This window comes from Prinia subflava, chromosome 9, assembly GCF_021018805.1.
Source record: "Prinia subflava isolate CZ2003 ecotype Zambia chromosome 9, Cam_Psub_1.2, whole genome shotgun sequence".
Lineage (NCBI taxonomy): Eukaryota > Metazoa > Chordata > Aves > Passeriformes > Cisticolidae > Prinia > Prinia subflava.
In genome coordinates, this window is record NC_086255.1 from 18,492,535 (window position 1) to 18,516,232 (window position 23,698).

The 23,698-nt window shown below is 48.2% G+C and overlaps 1 protein-coding gene across 1 annotated transcript; it reads left to right on the plus strand.

Moving 5' to 3' along the window:
• The first annotated feature begins 2,172 nt into the window (after positions 1-2,172).
• On the plus strand, positions 2,173-23,495 carry SCD (stearoyl-CoA desaturase). Its single transcript, XM_063405745.1, has 6 exons — positions 2,173-2,711; positions 6,463-6,748; positions 13,427-13,557; positions 16,835-17,040; positions 18,261-18,493; positions 19,739-23,495. The coding sequence occupies exons 1-6, from the start codon at positions 2,685-2,687 to the stop codon at positions 19,936-19,938; spliced, it is 1,083 nt and encodes a 360-aa protein (XP_063261815.1). The 5' UTR covers positions 2,173-2,684; the 3' UTR covers positions 19,939-23,495.
• Positions 23,496-23,698: the final 203 nt, after the last annotated feature.

Genomic DNA, 23,698 nt, shown 5'->3' on the forward strand with positions numbered 1-23,698 from the left:
GGGTGCAGGCCACTGGCACGGCCAGCAGCTCTCCACAGGAGGGAGCCTGGCTGGCACAGCATGGGCAAGCCTCTAGCCCACATAGGGTCAAAAAGCCTTTTGACAGCAAGGCCAGATCCGCTGCAGTCCAAACACTGGAAAAGCAAACCATGCCACGCGCTCTCCACTTCCTCACCATGGTGTCAATGCCTGAACCTCGTGGCAAAATTCAGGAGCATTAACCTGTTTCAAAGGTGATAAAAATGGCAGCTGGAGAAGTTATCCAAGCTGTGCAGGGCATTTCTCAGGACTGTCCTTGGCACAGAAGACTTGGAACTTGCCAGGTGAGCACAGCCCCGACAATGGTCAAGATCGATCTCTTCCTCTATGCAACAACAACAACAAAAAAAGTGACGGTCACCCTGCAGACTAACTGGACAGGAAAATATGCAGAAATCTTATTCCTGTTGTGAGGGAGCAGCCAAACATGTTATTAATTTTAGATGATAAAGCCTAGCTGCTGCCCTGTATAATCCATCTTACTCGCACTCCATGTCTGAGGAAAGAAACCCATGGAAAAGAAAAGGGCTCTGGTAGGTCTGAGTATCTGCAAAACTGCAAACCTTGAATTCCCCAAAGCCTCACTGTCACTCACTAGCAGCAATTCCAGGTCTGCTCCTGGTTCATTAAGATTATTTTCCCCATGTATTATGAGCTGGAGATTACCTCTTTAAAATCATCAAGTTCTTTCAAGTTCTTACTTTTTAAAATTTTCTTTCTTTTCTGGTTTTCTTTTGAAAATAGCAGGAGTCAGATTTCCTTAGGGTAGTTTTTAGCTCAGTTTGTAGTTCTTTCAGCACTCACATAGAAAATAGGTAGAATCTTTAATTTAAACACAACTTTCCCTCAGTGTTGTTATTCAAACATTTAATGGAGAGTCTTAAAAGAGAGGTTTGAAAGTCCCTCTCTGACTCATGTCTGCTTTCACCATCCAGGAACATCTGCTGATTTGGGCTCTCTGGTTTAATATCGTGTCTCAAAAGGTAGGCATGACTCAAGATCCTAATATCGAATTTAAACACCTACTCCTCACAGACCTTTTTATCCATCACAGTGAAATGAAAAAGCAGGGACATATTTCCCCCTTTGCTGGACACCTCTAAATCTGGATAACAAATGGGCTACTGTTATTTTTCATTGTCACTTTTCCCTTCCAGTGATTACGATGCAGCTCACTTTTGACAGCTGCCACTGGATAAGCCACGATATGTCTGAGCAGGATCAGCCCAGGGATGGCCTCTGCAAGACCTTGGTGTGGTCAGCTCCATTGCTGCAGGGGAGCTCTGGACAGGATATATGTCAGAGGATATGGGCACACTTTGGGCTTTTCACAGGGCTGCTCCACTCCCAAAATGACTCATGTGTCAGCAGGGGACAGAAACGGAACACGAGACACACTACTGAGTAGGGGAAGGAGCTACAAGAGGTCCTGGCCGGTGATGGCATTAGGGTACCCTAAGCCTTGCTGCTAAATGACTGAGGGTGCCTGGCTCGGTGACCACACGGTGGAGTCAGGAGAGCTGCCTCAGGGCTCGGCCACCGAAGAGGTTTGATTTGTAAGGGCACTGTTTTTCTCTTTTAATGGTGAAGGTCTCTGTGAGACACAGTTTGAATTTTGGATAGAGTTTGGATTTTGGGTAGAGGCTGGATATTGCTGGCATTATTGGCTACCGAGGAGGTTGTTATGAAAAACAGCTGATGGCAAACTGAGCTACTATTTTTCCTTACATCCTCTGCTGAAGCTACTGTTTTCTGGGGACAACACACAGGATTCTTTTAAAAATGTTCCAACAGTTTTCAAACGATTTGCACATATTGTGATGAACACGTACACAGACATACATGCTCATCCGGACATAAGTTGTGGGGTGCTTTTCTCTGCAGAAATGCACGATTTCTATTCACGCATATACGTGCAGAATGCCCCCCAGACAGATTCCCAATACAGAGCAGATGTTTCCTGCTGAATCGCCTTCTTCCCCCGCCGCAACCCCCGTCCAGCTGGGGAAGGGGCGCGGGGCTCGCTGACATCCCGCAGCCCCCGGGAGCTCCCCGTGTCCTGCGGGGCAGCCCCGGCGGGCGCGGGGCCGTGCGCGGGGCTGTGCGCGGAGCGGGGCGCGCAGGGTGCGCGCCGCGGGGAGCGAACAGCAGATTGCGGGCAGCCAATGGCGAGGGCAAGCCGAGGTGGCACCAAATTTCCCTCAACCAATCAGCGTGCGAGGGGGAGGGAGGTGGGGGAAAAAAAGGAAAGAAAAAAAAAAAGAAAAAAGCGGCCAGGCATCATGAGAGAGGCCGGCCCTCGTCATCCTCCTCTTCCTCAGCATCCTTCCTCCCTCTCGCCCCCCTGCTCGCTCCGCCCCGCCTCTCCCCCCGGCTACGCCGAGAGCCGGGCCCCCGCCGCGATTCGCCGCCCTCCGCGCTGACCCCGCGCATCCCAGCCGCGGGCAGGGGGTCACCGGGAGGCCGGGGCGCGCAGAGCCCGGCCCCGCCAGCCGCCGAGCAAGCGGCTCCCCTTAAATACCTCCGCAGCCGCCTCCGCCAGCCGCACAGCTCTCCGAGCCGGGAGCCGACCAGAGGCAGCCTCTCGCCAGCGCCGGCAGCTGCGCGCCCGCGTACCGCCGCCGAGGAGCAGAGCCAGCGCCCCCATGCCCGCGCACTTGCTGCAGGAGGAGGTAAGCGGGGCCCCGGCGTGCGGCCGCTTTGTCTTCCCCTCGCCCCTTCCCCCGTAACCCCCGCGGCCCCGGCAGCGCTGCGCTGCTGCCGTGTTGTGGAAGAGCGTCTGGGCATCCACGCGTGTCCGTGCGTGCACACACACGCGTTCACACGTGTGTGCCCGTGTCCTCCCCGCACCGCTTCGCAGCCGCGGGGCGAGGGGCTTCGGTGGTGACTGCACACATCACCCAAGCCTGTGGGGAGCCCGTGGGTGAAGCGGAGACATCCGCCTTTGAGGTGATCTTCCTGGATCCCCTACCCTCAGGTAGACCGAGCATAAAATACAGGTTTATTTTGGAAACACCCATCGAAGCATGCCGAGTGCTTAAATAGCACAAAGGGCTATTCAAGATCTTTTGTGCCAAGAAGTCATAGGTTTTTTGACAATACTCAGACTGGGATTTTTAAAAATTTAATTCATTTTCCTGTTAATAAGACAGAGATTTCACTCGCAGGATTTTAAAACCTAATACTGCAGCAGGAAGCGTCTGTAGGACAGACACAAGGTGAAAGCCGGCTGCTCAGATGAAATGAATGACTGTCTGCATTGCTTGTGCCAAGCAAGCATACAATAGGGAGACTGCCCATTTTTGTGTAAGAAGGTCTGAGGAACAGCCTGACACACCAGTAAGATGTGTGGGGCTGTTGGATTTTTAAAGATTTTCATTTTTATTTTTGATCGTTATGGCAGCCACCCTTTGCCCAAGGGGAGGAGGCAGGGGCTTGATTCTAGCGTTTGTGCTCTCACCTTCTCATCCTTCCCCCCTCTGCCAATGCCTAGAAGTGGATGTAAATCACAGCCCTGCTCTTTTCCTGTCACCAGCACACAGGGTCTCCCTTGGTCCTTTTGTGCAGGTGCCATGATCTTCCAGGGATGCTGTGATGTAAAGAACTTCACTTTTCTCCCCCCTCCAAATGGGTGTCACGGGCAGTGTGCTCAAACCATGTTTCATGGTTTTGGCATGTATTTTGGGCCATATCCTGGAAGCTGGAAAGAATCCTGTCCCTGCGTCATGCTGGGCATATTCAAATGTGCTGGAGCTGAGATTCAGTGCCCTGGGGCCCGTGCAGTGTACCCGGTGCAGGAGCCTTTGAGCTGCAGTTGGTTGTATAAGCTGGCTGGGTGCCAGCATCACCTATGGCGTGTTCAGTGCTGGGAGATGGGGGTGCTGATGGGGAAACACATCTGTTCTGCAGATGAGAGCTGTAAAGTCATTCAGAAATGAGGGAAAGCTAAGGAAAATGTTTTAGCTGGCCTCCTCCTTCTCTCAGCCCTAGACCCCAGATCAATCCCCATCCCATTTTCCTCAATAGGAACCACTATGGTCATAAGGGGATAAAAATCCTCTTTCTTTCCTCGTTTCCCCTGTTTCTACCTAAATAGCTGCCCTCTCTCCCTCCCTCTTCCTCCCATGCTCCTCCCACCAAGTCTGTAACGGTGGAGCTGTTTCACAGCTTCTTTATAGCCCTTTTGTTCAAGGTTAGTTTACATGTGAGAAATGACCAGTCTGATTATATCAGTGAAATTACAGCAGCATGGGTATGCTGGTAAAATTCCTATGTGGCTGCTACAACTCTGGAAGAGATTTCTTCCTTTTTGCTGTTTTCTTTGTGCTCTCCCTCCTCCTCCTCTGCCCCTGTGTAACTTTGACAGTGACATAAGCTATTGTGGAGGAGAAAAATGCAACTCCAACCTCACGTTCTTGCTCTGGAAGCAGCATGTCCATATGGGGTGTGTTACCCGTCTAATTATACCACCAATCACTGCTGGGAATTTTTCCTGCATAGACAAGTCTTGGGTCTTTTTGGTAGATTGTCTTGCTGCCAAGAAAGAAAATTGTACCTTTCTGCCAAAATGCCATATGAGAATATCTAACACTTGGGAATGGGCAGGACTTCTCATTGCCTAGTGTCTGGATTAGAAGCCATTTCTCATGGCTCTCTTGGTGTGGGGATTAGCTCTAAATTCTCCAGCAGATGAGAGTATCATACCCTCAAAACATTAATTAGGAAAACAGGCAGAGACTGCCTATAGCCAGGATGCAGAAGAGCCAGTCCCAAGCTAAGCAGCTTGCCTGCGTGCAGTGAAGGCAGCAGGATATTTTGTGCCCAGTTTTTCCCTTTTGAACCTTTGATTCCCTAAGGAAAAACTAAAAGCGTTCCTTCTGTAGAGATCATTTTACTTCCCAAATGTGGGGAATCAGTCAGCCTTGCCAGCTCCTCCCCATCGGAAGGTATGTCTGTAACCCTCTAGTTTCAACCCTTGGGAAAGGGAGGAGTTGGGGTGGCCACGTAAGCTGCCTGGCCTGATTATAGTGCCTCCCTCAGGAAATTAGGCCATGGCAGGATGGTGGTCTTTTAGGAATCCTGAACACCTGAGTGGGAATCTGCTGTTAATTCAGGAGACGTTTCTGTTGGGAAAGGAGCTTTCCCAGCTTGACCATGCTCCCTCCTGCAGTCTCAGCCCTCCTGTTGCTGCTGGCTGACCTTTAGTGCCCCTCCACCCATGGCAGCAGTGGTGGGGGTGGCAGAGGGAAGTGTCCCTTGGGCAGGTTCCCGGCGGGCAGGGGATGGGGGTGACGTGTGCGGGACACACCGCTTGCATCCCACATGCTTGGCATCCCCGGGGTTGAGCCGTGTTGGGCACTTGGGCTCAGGACTGACAAAGGACTGCGAGTACCGGCAAGCACACAGCTGTCAGGATGGAGATGGAAATCGGTGATTCAGAGTTCAGTGACCTGTCTCATTAGGGTCAGTCCTGCCTGCTCCTTTTGTCATGCATGCCTGATGGGGCAGGCTGTCACTCAGCCAGGGCAAACAAGCATGTTCTGAGGGAATGTTGTGTCACAGTTACAGAAGGGAGCCAGGAGCCAAGCTGAGCCAACTTTGCTGCTTAAAACTTCCTCTCTGCATGCTGGTGGCCATAAATCACAGGATTGTCTTTCCTTGCCTCAGTTTGCCTGTGGGTGGGAAATGAGAGAGGGATAAGAGTCTTAGCAGGCACAGGATAAGTAGCTGCAGTTCTGACTGGAAGTACCTCACCTGACTGCCTCCATCCACTCATCTTCAAGCATGTTGGTCTTGCCACATCCCATCTTGGAAGGTGAGGCAGGGGAGATAAGGAGGCATCCCAAAGGAATCCCCTGTGGATCTGCCTCATGCTCCCCTGTGATCCCTGGTGGGATGACACAAGTAAGTAGGTTATCAGGAGCAGCCCATTGATTTAATATAAAACTGTGTTTCAGGCCATATTTCTCTCTCACCTCTTTGTTCATTCACAAGATTTCCTTTATTGTTGTCTGCTTATGTACAAGCCCAAACCACAAACCCACCTAAAAATACCTACTAATCAAACTGAAAGAAAATAAAAATCCTTGCAGTCTGCAAATGATCTCACCAAAGCCACTGGTGGAAAAGAGACTGGCTTTCAAGTGTTTTTCTTTTTTTTTTGGCACCCTACCTACCTTTCACGTCCTCTCCAGAAACACCAGGTCCCCTCAGACCATGACTCCATGTGGCCAGAGCAGGCTCTTCTTTGTGCCAAAGGCTCAGCTGAAAGGATGGAGCCTTCCTGGGAAACTACAGGCTGTGAATCTTTACACTGCCAGCCTAGATGCATGTGTTTCTATTTCTTGAATTGATAACCACCAACTTCTTGTTTTGTTTTCCCTTTTTTCCTTTCTCGAAAATACCTGTTGCTACCCCTTCAAGGAGTTCTCCTCCACCTCCAGCACCACTGCTGTTGGCACAGTCACCTCCCGGGTGACCAGGAATGGAAATGCCGTCACGGAGAAGGACTTACCCAATCATGAGGACTTGGCAGGAGACCGGGGCATGATAGACGATATCTTTGATGAGACGTACCGGGAGAAAGAGGGCCCCAAGCCCCCGCTGCGATACGTCTGGAGGAATATCATCCTCATGAGCCTGCTGCACCTGGGGGCCCTATTCGCATTGACACTGATACCGTCTGCAAAGATCCAGACACTGGCATGGGGTAAGCACATTCCTCTATCTGTTTCTTGGCATCTACGACCCCCAAGTCTGCTGGGTGGTTTGGTTTTTTTCCTGCAGGCCCACAGACTCAGGGATGAGACAGAAAGAAGCAGTGGGCTTCTTCTAGAAGCAGCTCTTCAGCTGGATTCGTAGCAAGCTGTAGAAGGGCTTGCTCCATGTGTGTCTGTTGTAAGGTCACACATGAGAGGGAAAGATTTTTCAGGGATTTGGCTTGTCTGCTCAAAAAGCAAACTTGATTCACAGACATTAGGCTTGGAAATATCCTAAATGTGCAGCTGCTTCTGGGGTGAAGCACAAAAACTGTTTGATAGAGTACTGTGACAGTGCCAGAAAGTTAGGAAGAAAGATGCTAGCCAAAGCACTTTAATGGGTGTTTGTGGAGGCAAGGTACAGAGCACTATTGGCATGAGATTGCTGCCCAGACATGAGAACCATTCTTGTCCTTACCAGGGAGGTGTAAATTCCACAGAGCCTCAATGTGTGTATGAGGGAAAAGAGACAAAATACAGTTGTGCTGAAGATAAAAGTCAAGAATTAACTCTGAAGCTCAGGTCTTTTAGCATTCTTAAAAAAGCACAGATTAGCCACTGTCATCCCGGAACTAAGCCTGACAACTTTCAGAAAATAAATAAACGTCTCTCCAGGCAGCAAATTCCAGTGGAAAGCACAACCCAGCAGAAGGTAGCTAGGCAAAGCTCTGCTTTCTCAGAGATCTTGCCCTGGGTAGGAACCAAACTTCTCTGGCTGTGTGAAAGACAGCTGGGCCCAGGGCCCACTCTGCAGGAGAGCCTCGCTTTCCACGAACCTTTGTGTGGACCCCTGGAGGAGTCCAGAAGCCAAATGGCTCCCAGTAGGGAGGTCGAGAGATTGCATCCAGGCCCTGCCTCCCTGTGAAACAGAACATTCTGAAACAAAAGCAGAAGTCTAGATTGAGGCCTGCTGGGGTAGATTCTGGGCTCAGTGGTGCTCCTGCTTGCTGGTCAGCCTGGCTATGGATGGGCCCTGGGGCAATCCACCTGGTCTGTCACACTCCCAAAGTCTGTCTTCCTGGTGGCTGTGTGTAACAAGCACCACAGCTGAACTGGGAAGGAGATGGCTTCCTGCATGGCCAGGCTGACTCTCCCTGCTGAACCACATCAGCCTCTCACAGGCAGAGGGGATGAACTTCACTGGAGGCAACAGTCAGAGTCTGGCTACAGCATCTGCAAAAGCAGGGGCACTGATGTGTTCCCTTGCACAGCCAGCATGGCCTTCCAGGGGCATGTTGTGAAAGACTTTGCTGGGCCTTTCCCTTGTGAAAACCTGACGGGCTGTACTTTCCCCTGGCCTGTCAGAGCTGGGCAGAACATGCAGCCTCAGCATGACCTTGGAGGAGCATTTCAGGGCTCTTGGTCCTGTTCTGTGTGTCCCGTTCCTGGGCTGGAGGCTAAGCAAAGACTGCTGGCTTCTCTCACTCACTGAGCTGACAGCCTGGGTCCTCCAGTTCCAGTTAGGATTATTTATATATACCTCAGGATACTGGAGCAAGGAGAAGGAAAAAAAGTGAGTCGAATTTACTGATTTCATTTCAAGCTGCTGATATGCTCCATGATTTCCAAATCCATACTACCCTTCTTGCTTGAGTTCCCTTAGGATACTTAAAAGGGCTTGAGCATCTTTATCCAGAAAGTTAATGCTCTTTTGCATTCTGCTAAACCCCATCCTGCCTCAAAATGGTCTCTGAGGCAGTGTCTTTGCAACCTTTAGGATGTCTGTATGGCATCTCATGGCACTTCCCAGGAATCTATCTGCTTTGATTTTTATCTGATGCCAATCCTTCCTGCTGACCTTGCTCAGTCAGCTCTGATGTGAAGTGCCAGTTGCTCTCCTGCCACTGTGAGGCACTGCAAGATTCCTTGGTGGCTTCTGGAGTGACATGTTTTGGGAATGGGAGAAAGACATGATGTTTGGGGGAACTGCACTGTTCTGGAATGGCTGAAGATCAGTCCTGCCTTACCAAGGCTGGAGTAGCTCCACCAAGCTCCCTGTCCTGCACTCCTGTTCTGGGAAAGGACCACTGTTCATAGCTCCTTGCAGCCAAGTCAGAGTGCCCTTATAATCCATTCTCCTCCAGCACTAACTGGAACTGGAATACTCTGATCCTCCACAGATGTACCTTCTCAGCAAGGCTTCTTGCTCCTTGCGTTGCCCTTTTCTCAGCTCACACTTTTTTGGCACATAAAGGCATCTGTGGCTGTCATGTCAGTGACTTGCTGTTTTTTCCCATCACCTTCTGGTAGCAAGGAGAGGACCACAGTTCCCATGTTACACACAAGGATAGTGCAGCAGATACTTAGGTTGCTCCTAGCAGTACACCATAGGCTCATGGCAGGCCAGCTCTAGCAGTCATTCTGGAGCTGCTGGAGTTTTTGCTTGTCTCTTTGTTTGTTTTTCAGATAATTTCTCCCTTAGGTTGTGTACATATGATACAAAATTAACATGGTCCCAGTGTTCTCTGTTGTGGTACAACAGGCAGCTGTGGGGCCTGGTAGCTCATCTACCTTCTATAATTGATCCATTGCTTATACCCACTTCATCCAGGCCACCATCTCCTTGATGTTCCTGTCCCTTTGAAACCAGTTATACTGGTGACTGTCCTCTTTTGTTTTCATTTCTCTATGTGCTGATTCCTCTTTGTCTCTCAAGCTCCCCAGCCCTGCCTTCATCATTGTTTGCTGTTCTGCGTTGCTGTGTGCATTGTATCCCCTGATCTCTTTCTGGTACAGAGCTTCCCAGAATGAGCTCGGCTTGTTGATCAGGTGAGAGCTCACCATCACAAGAGCTCTCCGAGCCTGTCCAGCACTGGCTTTCTAGTCAGCTCTCCTTTTATTTCTTGTCTTCTCCACTGCAATTCTCAAAGTCTTGCTTAGTCTTGTCAAGGATTGTGGGCAGATTTTACGTCATTTGCCAAATGGCACAGAGACTGACTCTAAAAGGGCAGGATGCAAAGGTGATGGACAGTTTTTTCTCTAATTGCTCAGATCCTCCCTGGAAATGTGATTTGTGGGTAGTCTTTTTAGCTCTTGGATGCAGCAGACTGACAGTAATTGTGTTAACTCCTGTTGGCCTGGACAGCAGTGTCTGTAAACAAGAATGATTCCTCTCAACATGGCACTCTGTCAACACCTCAGGTCCCTGCAGGATCCCTGCATGCCAGTGGATATGGTATCTGGTTGATACCATATTTTGTTGTTGCTATATTATCTTTGGACCAAACTGAATCTTGCTGGATAATTTAGGCAATTCTGACAGTCAGAAAGTCTCAGCCCACACTGCCCCCAGAGATACAACCAGCAAAGTGTTCACAGTGGTTCCTTTTGCTTTCCCATCAAGACTACAGCTGGCAACACCTTTCCACTTAGTGTTCCCTCCAGGCTTAAGTAGCAGGTGCTGTGCTTCTCTGAGGGTAGCAGGGAAGTTAGAATTCAGTGACAGCAGATCCTGTTGCTCCTCCTAAACATTGTTCCGTTTATGCAGCCTGTAAATTCCATTGCCCCTGGAATCTTTCTGTTGAGAGTAGCAGGACTCACTGGGCTATCAGGGACTGGGCAGCAACGGGGGGGACAGTCCTGCACTGAACAAAAGCCCAAGGACACCTTCTGGGGCAGGAGCACCTCTTCATGTAAACATCCTTGGTGTTCACTGCAGGTGACAATGCTTTTAGCACAGTCCTAGTTTCTCATCATAACTTTTGTCTGAATCTGAGCCCTAAAGAGGTAAAGCCTGATGAGTCATAGCTATGACTGAATGCAGAATGTTTTCTGTTTAATTTTTGGAACATTGAGTGCTTATTACTGCCAGTGGTCATAATTGTTTGTGTTCCAGTTGAATGGGTCACTGGGAGTATCACCTGTGAGTTGCCAATCTTTTGAATCTTACGTAGTTCAAATCATGGTATGGAAGATGACTTTGAATCCTCAGCTGATGGAGTCCCTAAGTCCTTCAGTTTGGGGCAGTATCACAGGGCAGGTGTGAAAATCTGTGCTACTGTAGTTCACCTTCTGTACTCTCTTTCCCACTGAATTCTTAGTGGATGATCTTGGAGGAGTTCTTCTCTGTGAGGTGCTGATTCCTTGACTATGATCATCACTGTACCTGTTTGTGGGGGTGAGCTCTCTGAATCATAAGGGTGCTGGATTCTTCCATATCCCACAAGGATTTCAATCATTGTGCATCTCCTGTCCCTGTCACATAAACTTAGATACAGCTGGTGGATCTAATTGTCTCCAGGTAGGGTTTGGCTTTCAGTGGGGTGGTGCCACGAATGCACAGACTGAGAATCAGCTACTTTCCCACAGAAAGTGTCTGCCCCTTAGATAAACTACAGCTTCTGTAAATGGGCAAGAGGCCAGGCAGCACAGGATTATAATTAGAGTTATGGCCATTGTAGTGACCTGGGATATAGCCCCAAGAGAAGTCAACATGAGCTGCTGAGGTTCCTGGGCTCTGGATGGAGGTTGAGTCTGTTCTATGCCAGTGCACCCAAAAGCAGTGGGTACTCTTCCAAATTTTTTACAAAAGCTTCCAGGAAAGGCTACCCAGAAGCAGATACTGGATTGTCTGGGTTTGGAGTTGTTGGTGCCCCCATTACATCTCTTTTGTGATTCCCTGTGCTTGCTGATAATGTCTTTGTTGCTGGTGTCATCTTTTCCCATCAGGGATATCCACAGGCAAATTCTGAGAATTGTTTGTGTAAAAGAGATACAGATGAGCTTCCTTTCCTGCAAAGTTAAATACAACAGTCTTCAGCCAGAGTCATCTTCCTGAAGGTCTCTTTTACCAAAATATATTTAGTTAGCACGTGAGGATTCATCAGATAAGAAAAGCTGAAAACTCAGGGCTATGAATCAGGCCTCTACTCATCTAACCTGGCATTTACTTTCTTGTGCTATTGAAGATCATGAAAAATCACATAGCTCATTTGTGTCCCTGGTACACCATCAATTCATAGGACCTGTTTGCTCTACAATGGACAGATGGGCTCCTTCCCCAGCAAGTTGCCCTACACATCTATTGCAAGGTGCCATTGTTTATCATGGACTCTCTGTCCTGTCTTATCTGTGGGGTTAGTACTGATTGAAAATGTGTCTTAAAATTTAAAATAAACAGGTCATGAGTTAGTTCATAACTTTCAAGTCAGAATCGTGAAACTGAGTAAGATCCTCAAGGTTTCCAGCACCACGCCAAAGGGACACCTGAACCAAATTCCCTGTTCCATCATCCTTCACTTCTCCCCTTCCAGGCTTGGGCAGCTTTTTGAGCTTTATTCAGCTCTGTTGTCTCTTGCAAAGGCTGGATCCTGCTGTATTTGCATGCTTGGCTCTTCTGAAAGACCACTGAGGTGCTGGGAGACACAAGGCACAGTTGTGCTGGTCCAAGGCTTGTGTCCAGCAGTAGGCAAGGCAACCAAGGGAGAAGATGAAGATGGGGAATCGTGGTCAGATCAGCAGACAGGAAAGGTCACTCTTGTGCAGCAGGATGGAAGTGAGAAGGGTTCATGCAAGTTTAAGGGACCAGAAGATGATGTTCAATCACCCAAGACAGGTTTTTAGTTGATAAGAGATCAGGTTGAGAATGTAGAAAAACAAAAAGGAGGTGACAGAAGGAAGACAAAGCAGGAGATGACAGAAAATAAAGCCTGTATTACTTTGAATGAAAGAACCAGGCCATGCCTGACACAGGTCTCAGATTTCTGATTCAGACAAGTTTCTGTCAGAGTATTTGGTTTTCTGGGTTCAGGACAAACTTGATTAGAGCCATTTGGCTGGACTGAATGGCTGAACATCAAGCATACTACCAGCAATTCCTATCCATGGACTTATATGTAAGAATAAGGAATTCTTTTCATGATTGATTCAATTGGCTGAAATGTGCAAATTTATACCAGGAAAGTTTGCCCTGGGGGACTGGTAAGAAGACTTTACTTCCCCCAGAGGACTAGAGGTGGATCAGATGACCTGTTCACAGATGTGCAGTCTTCCCTCTTTGTGTCTGAGCTTGCAGAGCAAACCAGCTGTTGAATGCTTTCTGCCAAAAAAATGCTTTCCTGACCCTTCCTTCCTTGAGGAAGAGTTAATTTGCAGAACCAATTTTCTTCTTACCGTACTTTCCTAGTGTAATGCTACTATGAAACTCTTGGGGTCTTTTCTCCATTCTAGTTTTAAGATGCTGGAGCTGAGGTTAATTTGCACAATTGCTAGGAGGACAAATGGGCACACAGACCAGGGCAAATATGAACACATGATGTATTGAAATGTGTTTTTTTACTAGATGCCAAAGGGGCAAGGAATTCCTTCTGTCCTGTGTGAAGAGGGAACACAAGAAGCAGCCTCAAAGTTCAACAGGGCCCAGCACTATGCTGAAGAACCAACCCTTGTGACAAGTCTTCTAAGGGGGAACCTCCTTCCTTGTTAGAGATGAAGAGCTGAATTGATTTGCCCCACATTGCCTATGAGGCCTGTGGTCACTTGGGCACTCTCACACTGAGTTTTATTGCCCCAGTCTGTGCTCTCCATGGATTCCTCTCTTCCTTCCTCTACAGCTTTGGGGGAAGGCCCACCTTTGTGTTGCTCTGCTGAAGCTTTGCTCTAACTGCTCAAAACTTCCTTTTCCCTTGTAGGTGTTCTGTGTTTCCTGGTGAGCGCTCTGGGGATCACAGCTGGATCTCACCGCCTCTGGAGTCACCGGTCCTACAAAGCCACGCTGCCCCTGCGCATCTTCCTGACTATTGCGAACTCCATGGCCTTCCAGGTAAGCACTTCCTCAGTGTGACACTGGTCCTCAGAAGGAAGTGCTCCCGTGAATCCCTGTCTCAGATATGGGACACAATCTGATGAAGAGGTTCCTCTCTCCTAGTATCTCTTGTAAAGAAAAAGATGGCCCTTTCCATCCAACACTGCAGTGCTAGAGTCTGTCTCTTTACCTTGTCCCATCAGAGGTTGACTCTCAGACAAACCCAGTGAGGAGTGGACAACTGGCCAAAACCAGGGGTAGGAAAGCTCTCCAAAGCAGGAATGTACCTTTCTCTCAAGGTGTGGTCTCCCTGTGCTTGCACCAGGTCCCGTGAAAGAGGTGTGGAAGTGTTAAGTGTTCTTCTGGTGTTGCCGCAGTCTCCTTTTGATGTGTGGCTGATAATCTGCAAAGCCAAGGAGATAGAATTCTACACGATGTAGAATTTGCTACTTCATAAAAACCAAGAACTTGTTGAGATTTAGGGGATGTTTCTTTTATTCAGAAGAGTGATATTTAGGACTAATCATGGCACAGATCACACCACTGGCTTCCAGAGAGTTGTCCCAGGTCAGTGATATTTTAAGAAGAGAAGGGTTGGGCCCATTCAGAGTGGCACAAGTGACTGCAGGCACTGTTAAGCACCTTGGGAGGTTGCCTCACCTCCTAAAGAGCACTAACTTCAGGATATTGCCTAACTACTGTGAGAGTACTTCACAGTCCCCAAAGCAAACAAAACTGCAAATCTGTAGAAGTCAGAGTGAAAACCCAGACTGGCATGGCACAGAAAAATAAATCCTCTCAGGCTTGCTGCTGTAACTCAGCCCTAACAACACTCCATCCTCCAACTGTACTGAAAGGTCGCTTGTCTTTGGGAAGTACTCAGGAAAGTGGCAGAATGCAGCACTTTCTGCTATAAAAAGGTGAACACAAAATATCAGTGGTGTGCTCTTAAGTAATTCTCCAGAGGATATTATTTTGTTTACATGTAATGAAAACAGAGTAAAGGTTTTTAAGTCTTGAAAAACTTTCTAAAACATCATTGAATTCCTTCTTCTCTGACAGAAACAATCGAGAGTCTTTGATGAGGAAGGGGAGGGACCAAGCTGCTGATTCCAGCCAGTGGTCCAGCACTCAGCAAGGCAATAGGATGGGTTGCTGTGTATTAGCTAGTCCTGTACAAAGACCATCTTTCACAGGGTTATAGGGCAGAGGGAGAAAGAATTTGCTGAGCTACTGCTGTAGGGGATAGGAGTAGACAAAGATGAGAGACAGACAGATTTCAGCTTCAATAGAAACTAATCCAAAGTTTTACTGAAAATTCGATACTATTCCCCATGGATGTCTTTTTTGATAGTTTCAGTGAGATCAAGAGAAGATTTATGTTGAATTTATCTCATTCCTATTAGTGGCAGCAGAGGAGATCAGTAATTTCTAAAATCACAGAAGTTTATGGACTGTTTTATCTTAGCTCCCCCAGAAAATGCCTGTTGGCTGCTCAGGGACCTGTGACTTGTAATTTCAGAGAATTTGTGAATTCTGCCTCTAACTGGTTTTTCCACCTGCAAGACCTGTCAGCTGCAGCACAATAGAAGCTCTCATGGTTATAGCCTGTAGCTGCAAACTCCCAAAGAAGAAGACATTCTTGGCTTTGCTTGCTCTTTTGAGAAAGTTACAATTTTCAGTCAGGGTTGCAGTTAGAGGCAGTCCCAATATAAGACCTGTGGAAAAGATAATGAGCTAAAGTTTGGGTCAAGACACAGATTTTTCAGGTTTGAGACTCCTGATTTTGTTTGTAGACAGGGTGTGGTGGATGAAGTCATACCGTGATCCAGCTGTGTTACGTGGTCTCCTTCCAAATTTGTGCCTCCTGCATCCAACAAGACAGGGAAAACCTTCCCATATGGTCAAGCCCAAGTTGTCTGTCAGCTTTCAGACTGGGCTTTCTCATGTTACGTAGTGCTGTGTAGGGTCTGGAATGGGAAAGAGACTTTGGGTCACTGGTGAAACTTTTCCAGCATAGGTACTAGCTGGGTTTCTCTGCTTACTAGATAGGGAGGGCAGCTGGGCCACCCTCTTCTAGGGGAATTCTGAGTGACCAAGCTCTGGCCAAGATCAGCAAGGGTTGCTGATACTTGGAGATACTTGGCTGGAAGGAAGGCAGCAGTTCCCAGTATTTGGAAAGAAGTAAGAGTTTAATCCTGGCGCATGTCTATCATTGTCTTCTTGAATGGCCTGCAGGTAAATCATTTTATCTCAGTTAAATGAGGAGTGTTTACAATACTTGAAAGGGACTTGAGGTGTCTCTGTTCCAGGCTCCCTGTGTGGACAAGTCCCTTAGTCTTTCAAGGCAAGAAATAGGGATGGTTATGCCATTTCCCTACCTTCAAAGTGCTTTCAGGAAAAGTCCTGGGTATGTAGGAGATTAAGGAGCTTCTTGTGTAATACAGGTAGTAGAGCTGTGGTTGGATCTGTATTTCATGTTTCCTAGGATGGTGTAATACATGGCTTTAAGCTCACTGAAATCTTGATACAAAGAAATGATCACAGGCTTATGAAAATCTATTCCTAAAACCAGCCAAAGCAATCATTTCATAACACAAATGATAAAAGCATTGACATTTTCCAAACTGTATTGATTTTGCTGCTTAAATGGAACAGTAATGGGGATGAAGAGAGGTATTTTTAAGAAATGTCATAGAAATGGTGTGTTTGTTCTCTTTAGAAAAAGGGACCTAATTTTAAGACTGTTTGATTTACAATGGAAAAAGAAAAGTTAAAAAAAGCCTTGCCCCTGCTCCCCAAGTTAAACATCTGATTAGGCAATCCCAAGACAAGCAAGGCAGGATGACCTATGGGAAATGTCAGGTACAGGGAAGGGGCAGGTCAGCAGGGATGGGGATTTGGATGGGGACAAGGATGGGGACAGGACAGGAGCCCAGCACAGGTGGGCAGGGCACCAGCCAGCCAATGAGAGTGGCTGCTGCAGGGGTGGGGCACAGACTGACCAATCAGAGCCTGCAGCACCGTGGGTGTGGTGCAACCCCCAGCCCAGAGTTGGCCAATCAAAGAGCAGCACTGAGGCACCCCTGGAGCTGCTTCCCAAAAAACTGGAGAGGTACAGCCAAAACCCAACCTCTGTTTTAAAGACCAGAAACCCCAAACCTAATGAGACGTAATGCCACTGATACAGTTCAGGTCAATAGGATTGAAGTATTTAAACATTTCGGGCCATTCTGTAATTTGAAGGGAACGTCTCCATCCCTGACCCTAAGTTTTCTCTCCTGTTGACTGGCAGAATGACATCTACGAGTGGGTTCGGGACCACCGTGTCCATCACAAGTTCTCCGAAACAGACGCAGACCCGCACAACGCCATGCGGGGCTTCTTCTTCTCCCACATTGGCTGGCTGCTTGTGCGCAAGCACCCCGATGTCATCGAGAAGGGACAGAAGCTGGACCTGAGTGACATAAAGGCTGACAAAGTGGTGATGTTCCAGCGCAGGTGAGTGGTGGGGTCAACCCTAGTGGGGAGCCACAGGGAATGGAGCAGGGACTAATGGGCTGGGAACTCAAGTGACTTTGATGGAATGTGAGAGGATTGAGGGTGTCATGTGAGAAATGTGACTCTTCAGCATGTTCAGGTCTTTGCTGAGAGATGAACTGTGAGAAATGAGCTGTTCCTCTCCTATGGGAAGTGTTTAGAATCCAGTGCTACCTCTAGTCCTCCCACACCCTTCTCTTGCCTGCCTAGCCTGCAGCATCTTGCCAGCAGCAAGCTGAGCTTCCCACAACAAAGTCCTCCCACACCTGCTCACCCCACAGCCCAGCTGCTGCTTTCACTGGCTCAGAGCTCACACACAGGTGCCTCTAAGACATCCTTAGAGACTGTACACCTTCCTGGCCATGTGTGTGCCCCTCTTCCCTCAGCTTTCTGGAAACAGTATGGTGAAAGAAGAGTTGAAAATGCAGATATGAGAGGGGCAGTAACTGGGAAGGACAGTCTTGATTCACTGGTGCCTCTTGGGTAGGGTATCTGTCAGCCATCTGGAGCTATACTAGGACTGATCTCCAGAGCAGGTGAGCCTGTCACCAGGGCTGCAGGCATGTGGGACTGAACCCATATAGTAACCAGCCTAAGTCAGGAAGTCCCTAGTTCAGTCCCAGTTTGATTTTTCTCGTGGGTCATCAGAGTGGTTCACCTTCTTCTACTCCCATTCTTCTAGTGTGAGGGAGCCCACATGCTCATCTGTATGCTCATCTGTGCCATGTGCTTGCACTTGTTCATGGGTGTATTTGTAGGCAGAGCCAAGTCTGCAAGGAGGAGTTGCAGCACTGGGCCAAAGCCAGAGAAAGGACCATCTGTGGGACTCTGGAAGCATGGAGCTGCCTTTACAGACAGCAGTGTAGCTGAGAAGCAAATGACAGATGAGGCCAAAAGCAGCAGCCGGTGTCTGGACTCATGGTGATGGGGGCATTGCTTTGTGCATATATGAGGAGAGCAGGATTTAGTCTGAGTCTCTTGCCTAATGATGAGACTTGGGAATCTTCAGGCATAGCTCCTTTACATCCAGAACACAAGATACAAGGCTCAGGAGTGAGGCATTTCTGCACTTGATTTTCCCTGTATAGCTGAGCATGAATCCTCCAGATGGAGGACTGAATCAGTCCTTCCTGTCCTGCCTCTGCCACTGAACACCTTCCTCCTGGTCCCTTCCTTTCCAGATACTACAAGCCGTCAGTGGTGTTGCTGTGCTTCACACTGCCAACTGTAGTGCCCTGGTACTTCTGGGATGAATCCATCATCATCAGCTTCTTCATTCCAGCCATCCTGCGCTACGCTGTAGGGCTCAATGCCACTTGGCTAGTGAACAGTGCTGCTCACATGTTTGGCAACCGGCCGTATGACCAGAACATCAACCCGCGCGAGAACCCCCTGGTCAGCCTGGGGGCCCTAGGTATGTTCAGCATCTGTGTCTTTGCTGCAGGGGACTGGAGAACAGGGACTGCCTCTTGGGGCTGCAGCTGCTTCTAGGAATTTCTATCAGTCCAGGTGTTCCTATTTCCCCTGCACCCCTCCCTTCCAGCCTGTGCATATGGGGGTGTTTCCCATGCTGGCCAGTGAGTACCAAAGGGCAGTGGGGTTATCAGCTCCCATCAGACTCTTTCCAGGCTGGAAAGGACTCTGCTTCACTTAGCACCTTCTTATCTCAATGGCAATATTTTATTTACCCTGTTCAGAGGTCTCTCTGCCATGTTCACTAGACTAAAAAACATGTGCTGCCGTCACTGCATATCTGTCTAAGATTTGTCAACTTGAAAACCAACAGATTCACATTTGGACATGTTCTCACGACAGCTGGTGATATTTGGGGTACTTAAGAGTAAGACAAGATAGATGTTTTCATGTTTTTTACTGAAATTTTGGAGATCTAGGAAAGTACATCCCAGGTTCTGCATATGCCCTTATCTGTTTTCCCACACCTAAATCCTCATCTGTTTTGCACCACTGTACCTTACCGGGGCTCCACTGATTTCCACCACACAAGGATCTGCTTGTGGAATTTTAGTAGAGAGGGATTAGAACTGCAGAGATTCAGGGGTAGGAGCAGGAGGCGAGATAGTGTCTTTGAAGGGGTAAGCACTGAAGCCAGTGTTGACAGTGTCCAGAAGAGATGGTGGCTAAGTGGTATAGATTGCTTAGTTTCTGCTTTTTTCCCCTTCTGGAAATGTCCTTTGGATTTGGCATTAGGATTGCCAGTGTTGAAGGAGTATTGATTAGCTTGGTTTGTTGGGGGCTAGCTGCTGGTCTGGCTGGTAGCTGAATTAATACTACAAGATATCTTGTCATGGCAGGGGAAAAACTATTAGCTTTGGTGCAGCTGGGCAGCCAGAGCCTTTCATTGTTCCTTGCCACATGCTTGTTTTCTTCTAAAGCACCAAAAATCCTCTGATTGTCATTGCATCATTTGGGCCAGCCCTGGCATGCTAGGCCATGCCCAAACAATATGGGGTAGATTGCAGAAGGGTGAAATTGGATTCTCAACCAATTTCAGAGCAAGGAACCAGGACTCAATCCAGAGCCCATTACAGGAATATGGTGCTTTGGGTCAAGTATACACCAATACTATTATCTTTGGGTCAAGATAAAGGGTCTGTCACCTAGAGCTCGCCAACATCCTCTCCCTGGTCTTGTTTTGCAGGAGAAGGCTTCCACAACTACCACCACACCTTCCCCTATGACTACTCCACCAGTGAGTTTGGCTGGCGCTTCAACTTTACCACAGCCTTCATTGACCTCATGTGCCTCCTGGGGCTGGCCAGCGATCGCAAGAAGGTCTCCAAGGAGGTCATCCTGGCTCGGAAAATGCGGACTGGAGATGGAAGTCACAAGAGTGGCTGAGTTCTGCTCCCTTTCACGCACACATCCACACCTCTCCTTCCTCCTTTTTTGTCCCCTTCTCCCTTCCTGACCTCTCCAAACACGCTGGAAAAAAGTTTAATGTTCTGTTAACTAACTACTGAATAATGCTACCAGTTTGCTTAAGATAATGATAATGAGTTTTAACGCCCCCCTCCCACGCTGCATTTTGCGTGATGTATTTAAGATTTAGGACTCTGCCTTTATAACACAAGGCCACCCTTTCCCTCCTCTCCTTTCCCTTTCTGTTTTCCTCTCCAGCCTCTCTAACCTGTCTCCTCCATTACATTGTCTACCTGGAAGGCAAACTGGTAGGAAGTGGCCTGGGGAGGCCCATTGCAGTTGGCTATGTATTATTTAGTTAAGGGAAGCCTGTACCAGACAGATGAAGAGTTGAGCCAAAGTCAGTGACCCTCTCCCCACTACCTTCCCCCCACAAGTTTCTGCCACTGTCCCTCCTCTTTTCTCAAGGGCTGCTGACAGACATGATATGGCTAAACTGTGCATCCTGGGAAAAGCAGCCCCATCCCTTGCTCTTGCCATCAGAAAGAAGAGTTGTTCTTTCCAAGATGTCTCTTGGGAAGTGTTCTCCCCTGTTCCTCACCACCTAGTCACTCTGGCTGGGCAGAGGAGAGTGCCCAGACTCTCTCAGATCCCCAGCCAGCTCTGCCAATGGCCAGGGGATGCAGTAACAGCAGTGGGCATTGGAGGGGGAGTGCTGGTAGCCTTAATTCCTATTCCCTCTGGTGTCACAGCCTCCCTCCCTGCACTGCCCTCTGTGCCATGAGGGACTGAAGGCAGAGCATGACTCTGAGCTCCACAGCTGTTTTGGAGAGCCACAGTGAGGAGGAGGACAGATGGAGAGATGTTCCACTGGCTGCCAAGGAGCAGAACCAGCCTACAGTGAGTTTTGTTCATCTCCGCTGCTGAGATTTTTGCTGGCAAATGGGACTTTGCCAAAATGGAGAGGAGGAGATGGATGTAAACCAAAGCTCCACCTCTGAGTTAAGCTGCTTTATGTGCTGGAAAAACAGGGTCCCTTCTGGGTGGCAGGCAGATCCACATCTTTGCTGAGCACAGAGGCAGGACAAGGGAGCACCTGCAGGTGTAGGGAGGAGCAAGAGTGTCTGCAGGAGCAGATATTTTCATCCTCGGGGGCTCCACCCAACAAGTGCCTGAGAAACACCAGTGTGGGGCCAGGTGGCATAAGGGGCTCAAGGAAGTTGAGACCTCAAGGTGAGACACTGCCATCAGTGTGAGCTACCTCTGTGCTTTCTTGCCCAGGGTCCAATGTGTTGGTTTGCCATTCCCTGCTGCCCAGAGGGAGTGGGAAGGAGAGGCAAAACCAGCTCCTTGTTAGTCCCTTAGCTTGCCTCCCAGCCCCCTCGGCGAGTCATCTCGCCTCCTCTCTCCTTTGCCAGCGAGTCGGGCAGCGAGGGCGGCTGAGCCTGCAGAAAGGTCAGTTACATCACTGAGCCGATGTGGGCATGCAGCTGGAGGGCGCTGGGGAAAAGGGTCCACGTGGGTGTTGTTTCCTGCAAGTTGAAGAGAACAGCTTGAGTTCAGGGGGTCGGTTACATTCCGGATGTTACAGCGTCACGCCCCTCATGGAGCTGGACATGTTTTCCCCCTTAATTCTCATAGTTAGTATTAATTTTTATTACTGTTACTATTATTAGTTGTAGCAATAGTACTGTTTTTGTTGCTTCAATGCATTAATCGGAGCTGGAGGAAAGCACAAGAGGTAGCTGGAACAAAGTGATATTGGAGTGGGGTTTGCAGCGTCTCCCTTATTCAGGCAGGCCAGGGAAGGCAGAGACAGTGCAGATGCCAATTCCTCACCTCAGCTCTGCCACATCGCAGCCAGGGAAGCTTCACGCGACCGAGTGTCTGCAGCTTTGCTTCTTCCTGCTGCAGTGAAACTCTCCAGGAACCAGGATAGCTCTGTGATCTTTTCCTTAACAAGAACAAGCTTGTTACTCAGAAAATGAGTCTGTCTCCTCACCTTCCCCTCCCTGCCACCACCATGACCTTGCTTTTGCTCAGCAATGGGACCCTTTTGAGTTTTTGAGCCGTAAGGAGTGATGTGGTCTCCAGCCAAGAGGAGCAAGGACAAATGGAGAAGAGAGTCCTTCAACTCCTGGTTTTAGGAGGCAGTGTCCTTACTTCTCTGAGGCTCTTGACTGCCTGGGTGCTGGCTGGAGCAAAGGGCGCTGTGGCTAGAGCAGTATCCTACCATTTGAAAAAAAACAACAGAAAAAGCCCTTCAAAAAAAGAGACACACTGTTAGCTCTGTAATTGTGGGCTGACTTCGCTCTAGTGTAAGCCCCTCTGAACTTGTGGAAGTCCCCAGAGAGGATGAATTTGCCCAGCCAGTAATTTGGAAGGGGTGTGGGGAGGGGAGAAGGAGAGAATGATTTCCTTGCTCCTGGTGCCCTTAAAGTGTAGTGTGACATACCCTAGAGTAGAGATGTGTGCTGTGAAATGCAGCAGTATTTCACATCCTCTCAGCAGAGAAGCAGGGCTTGACATCAAGGGTTCCTTTCAAATTTCAAATGCTGATTTGGGTCCAGAATCTGGAATGAGAGTGAAAGTTGAGGAGCAGTAACCAAACAGTCCTGGTGTTTGTCCAGTCACTTTAAAGGTAGATTGGCAAATATCTCTGGGTGCCTTAAATATTTCTTTAATATACATAGAAGTATTGACAGCTATTTGCCGTTTGGTTTTTTTTTTTTCTGAGTTATGAACATTCAAGGAGTTTCTTAATTATTTAATTGCCTACATTGAACTGTGGGTGCAGGTGATTTTGAATGTATTTGAGTTAGAATTTTCTGTTAGATTAAGAAACAGATACAACACTTTAAGTAGAACTTTGTTTGAGATATATATATATATATACACACCTATAAATATATATATATTTTTGGTGGCATGTTTGTGTCCTGGATGCATCATCTGTATGTTTAGCTTAAATGAGTCTGTGAAAGATGGAAGCAGAAACAGCAGCAGTGGGACCTCATGGCTAAAGCAGCTTGGACCTGTTCTCAGCTTCTTGCTCACTGCGTGATTTGGGACAAAGTCACTTAAAAACGCTCTGTGCCTCAGTTTCCCTGTCTGTAACAGGGGGTTATACACCCTGCCTCCCTGAGGTGTGGTGGGGCTCGCTGCCGACCAGCAGAGCACAGGAAGGAACTGTACGAACCACACACACCGCTGCTGGCAGAAGCATGGACTGGTTTGTTTTCCAAAATTGTTCCCAGCACTGCTGGTATTGTGAAGAGCAGAAATCTAAGTGTTGGGTGTTCAGGGAAGGATTGGAAAGTTGAATCTGCACATTGTCTAAGCTCTGTCACTGTTGAAATGTGAGTAGGATACGATTTTTCACAGCTTAGGGATTTCTGCATAGTAGTATCTCTGTTTTGTGTACTGGAAAAAAAAACTTTTTGAAATAATTTCTACTAATATGGAAACAGACATCTGGTTGTGCTGATCTGAAATTTTATTTGTTCATAATAAAAATGATAAATGTTACTTTAAAACTTGTTGGACTGATGAAATGGTGGGCAGGGCTTGGTAAGGCACGAGATGCTCTATCAGGATTGGAAATGCTGTGCCTTACTGTTTCCAAACCCTTCCCTCTTCCAGGAGAGCCAGGGGAAAAACGCCTCTGGCTCTTTAAGCATCATGAATGAGTGGATTATAATGGCTTTCATACTCGAGCACAGGCCAGGCAGGCACACCC

What these genes read in the sequence shown, in the direction of transcription:
- SCD (XM_063405745.1), top strand. Translation starts at nt 2,685, where the DNA reads ATGCCCGCGCACTTGCTGCAGGAGGAG. An exon ending in CGCACTTGCTGCAGGAGGAG is followed by an intron (nt 2,712 to 6,462) that starts GTAAGCGGGGCC and finishes TACCCCTTCAAG; the next exon opens with GAGTTCTCCTCCACCTCCAG. An exon ending in CGAACTCCATGGCCTTCCAG is followed by an intron (nt 13,558 to 16,834) that starts GTAAGCACTTCC and finishes GTTGACTGGCAG; the next exon opens with AATGACATCTACGAGTGGGT.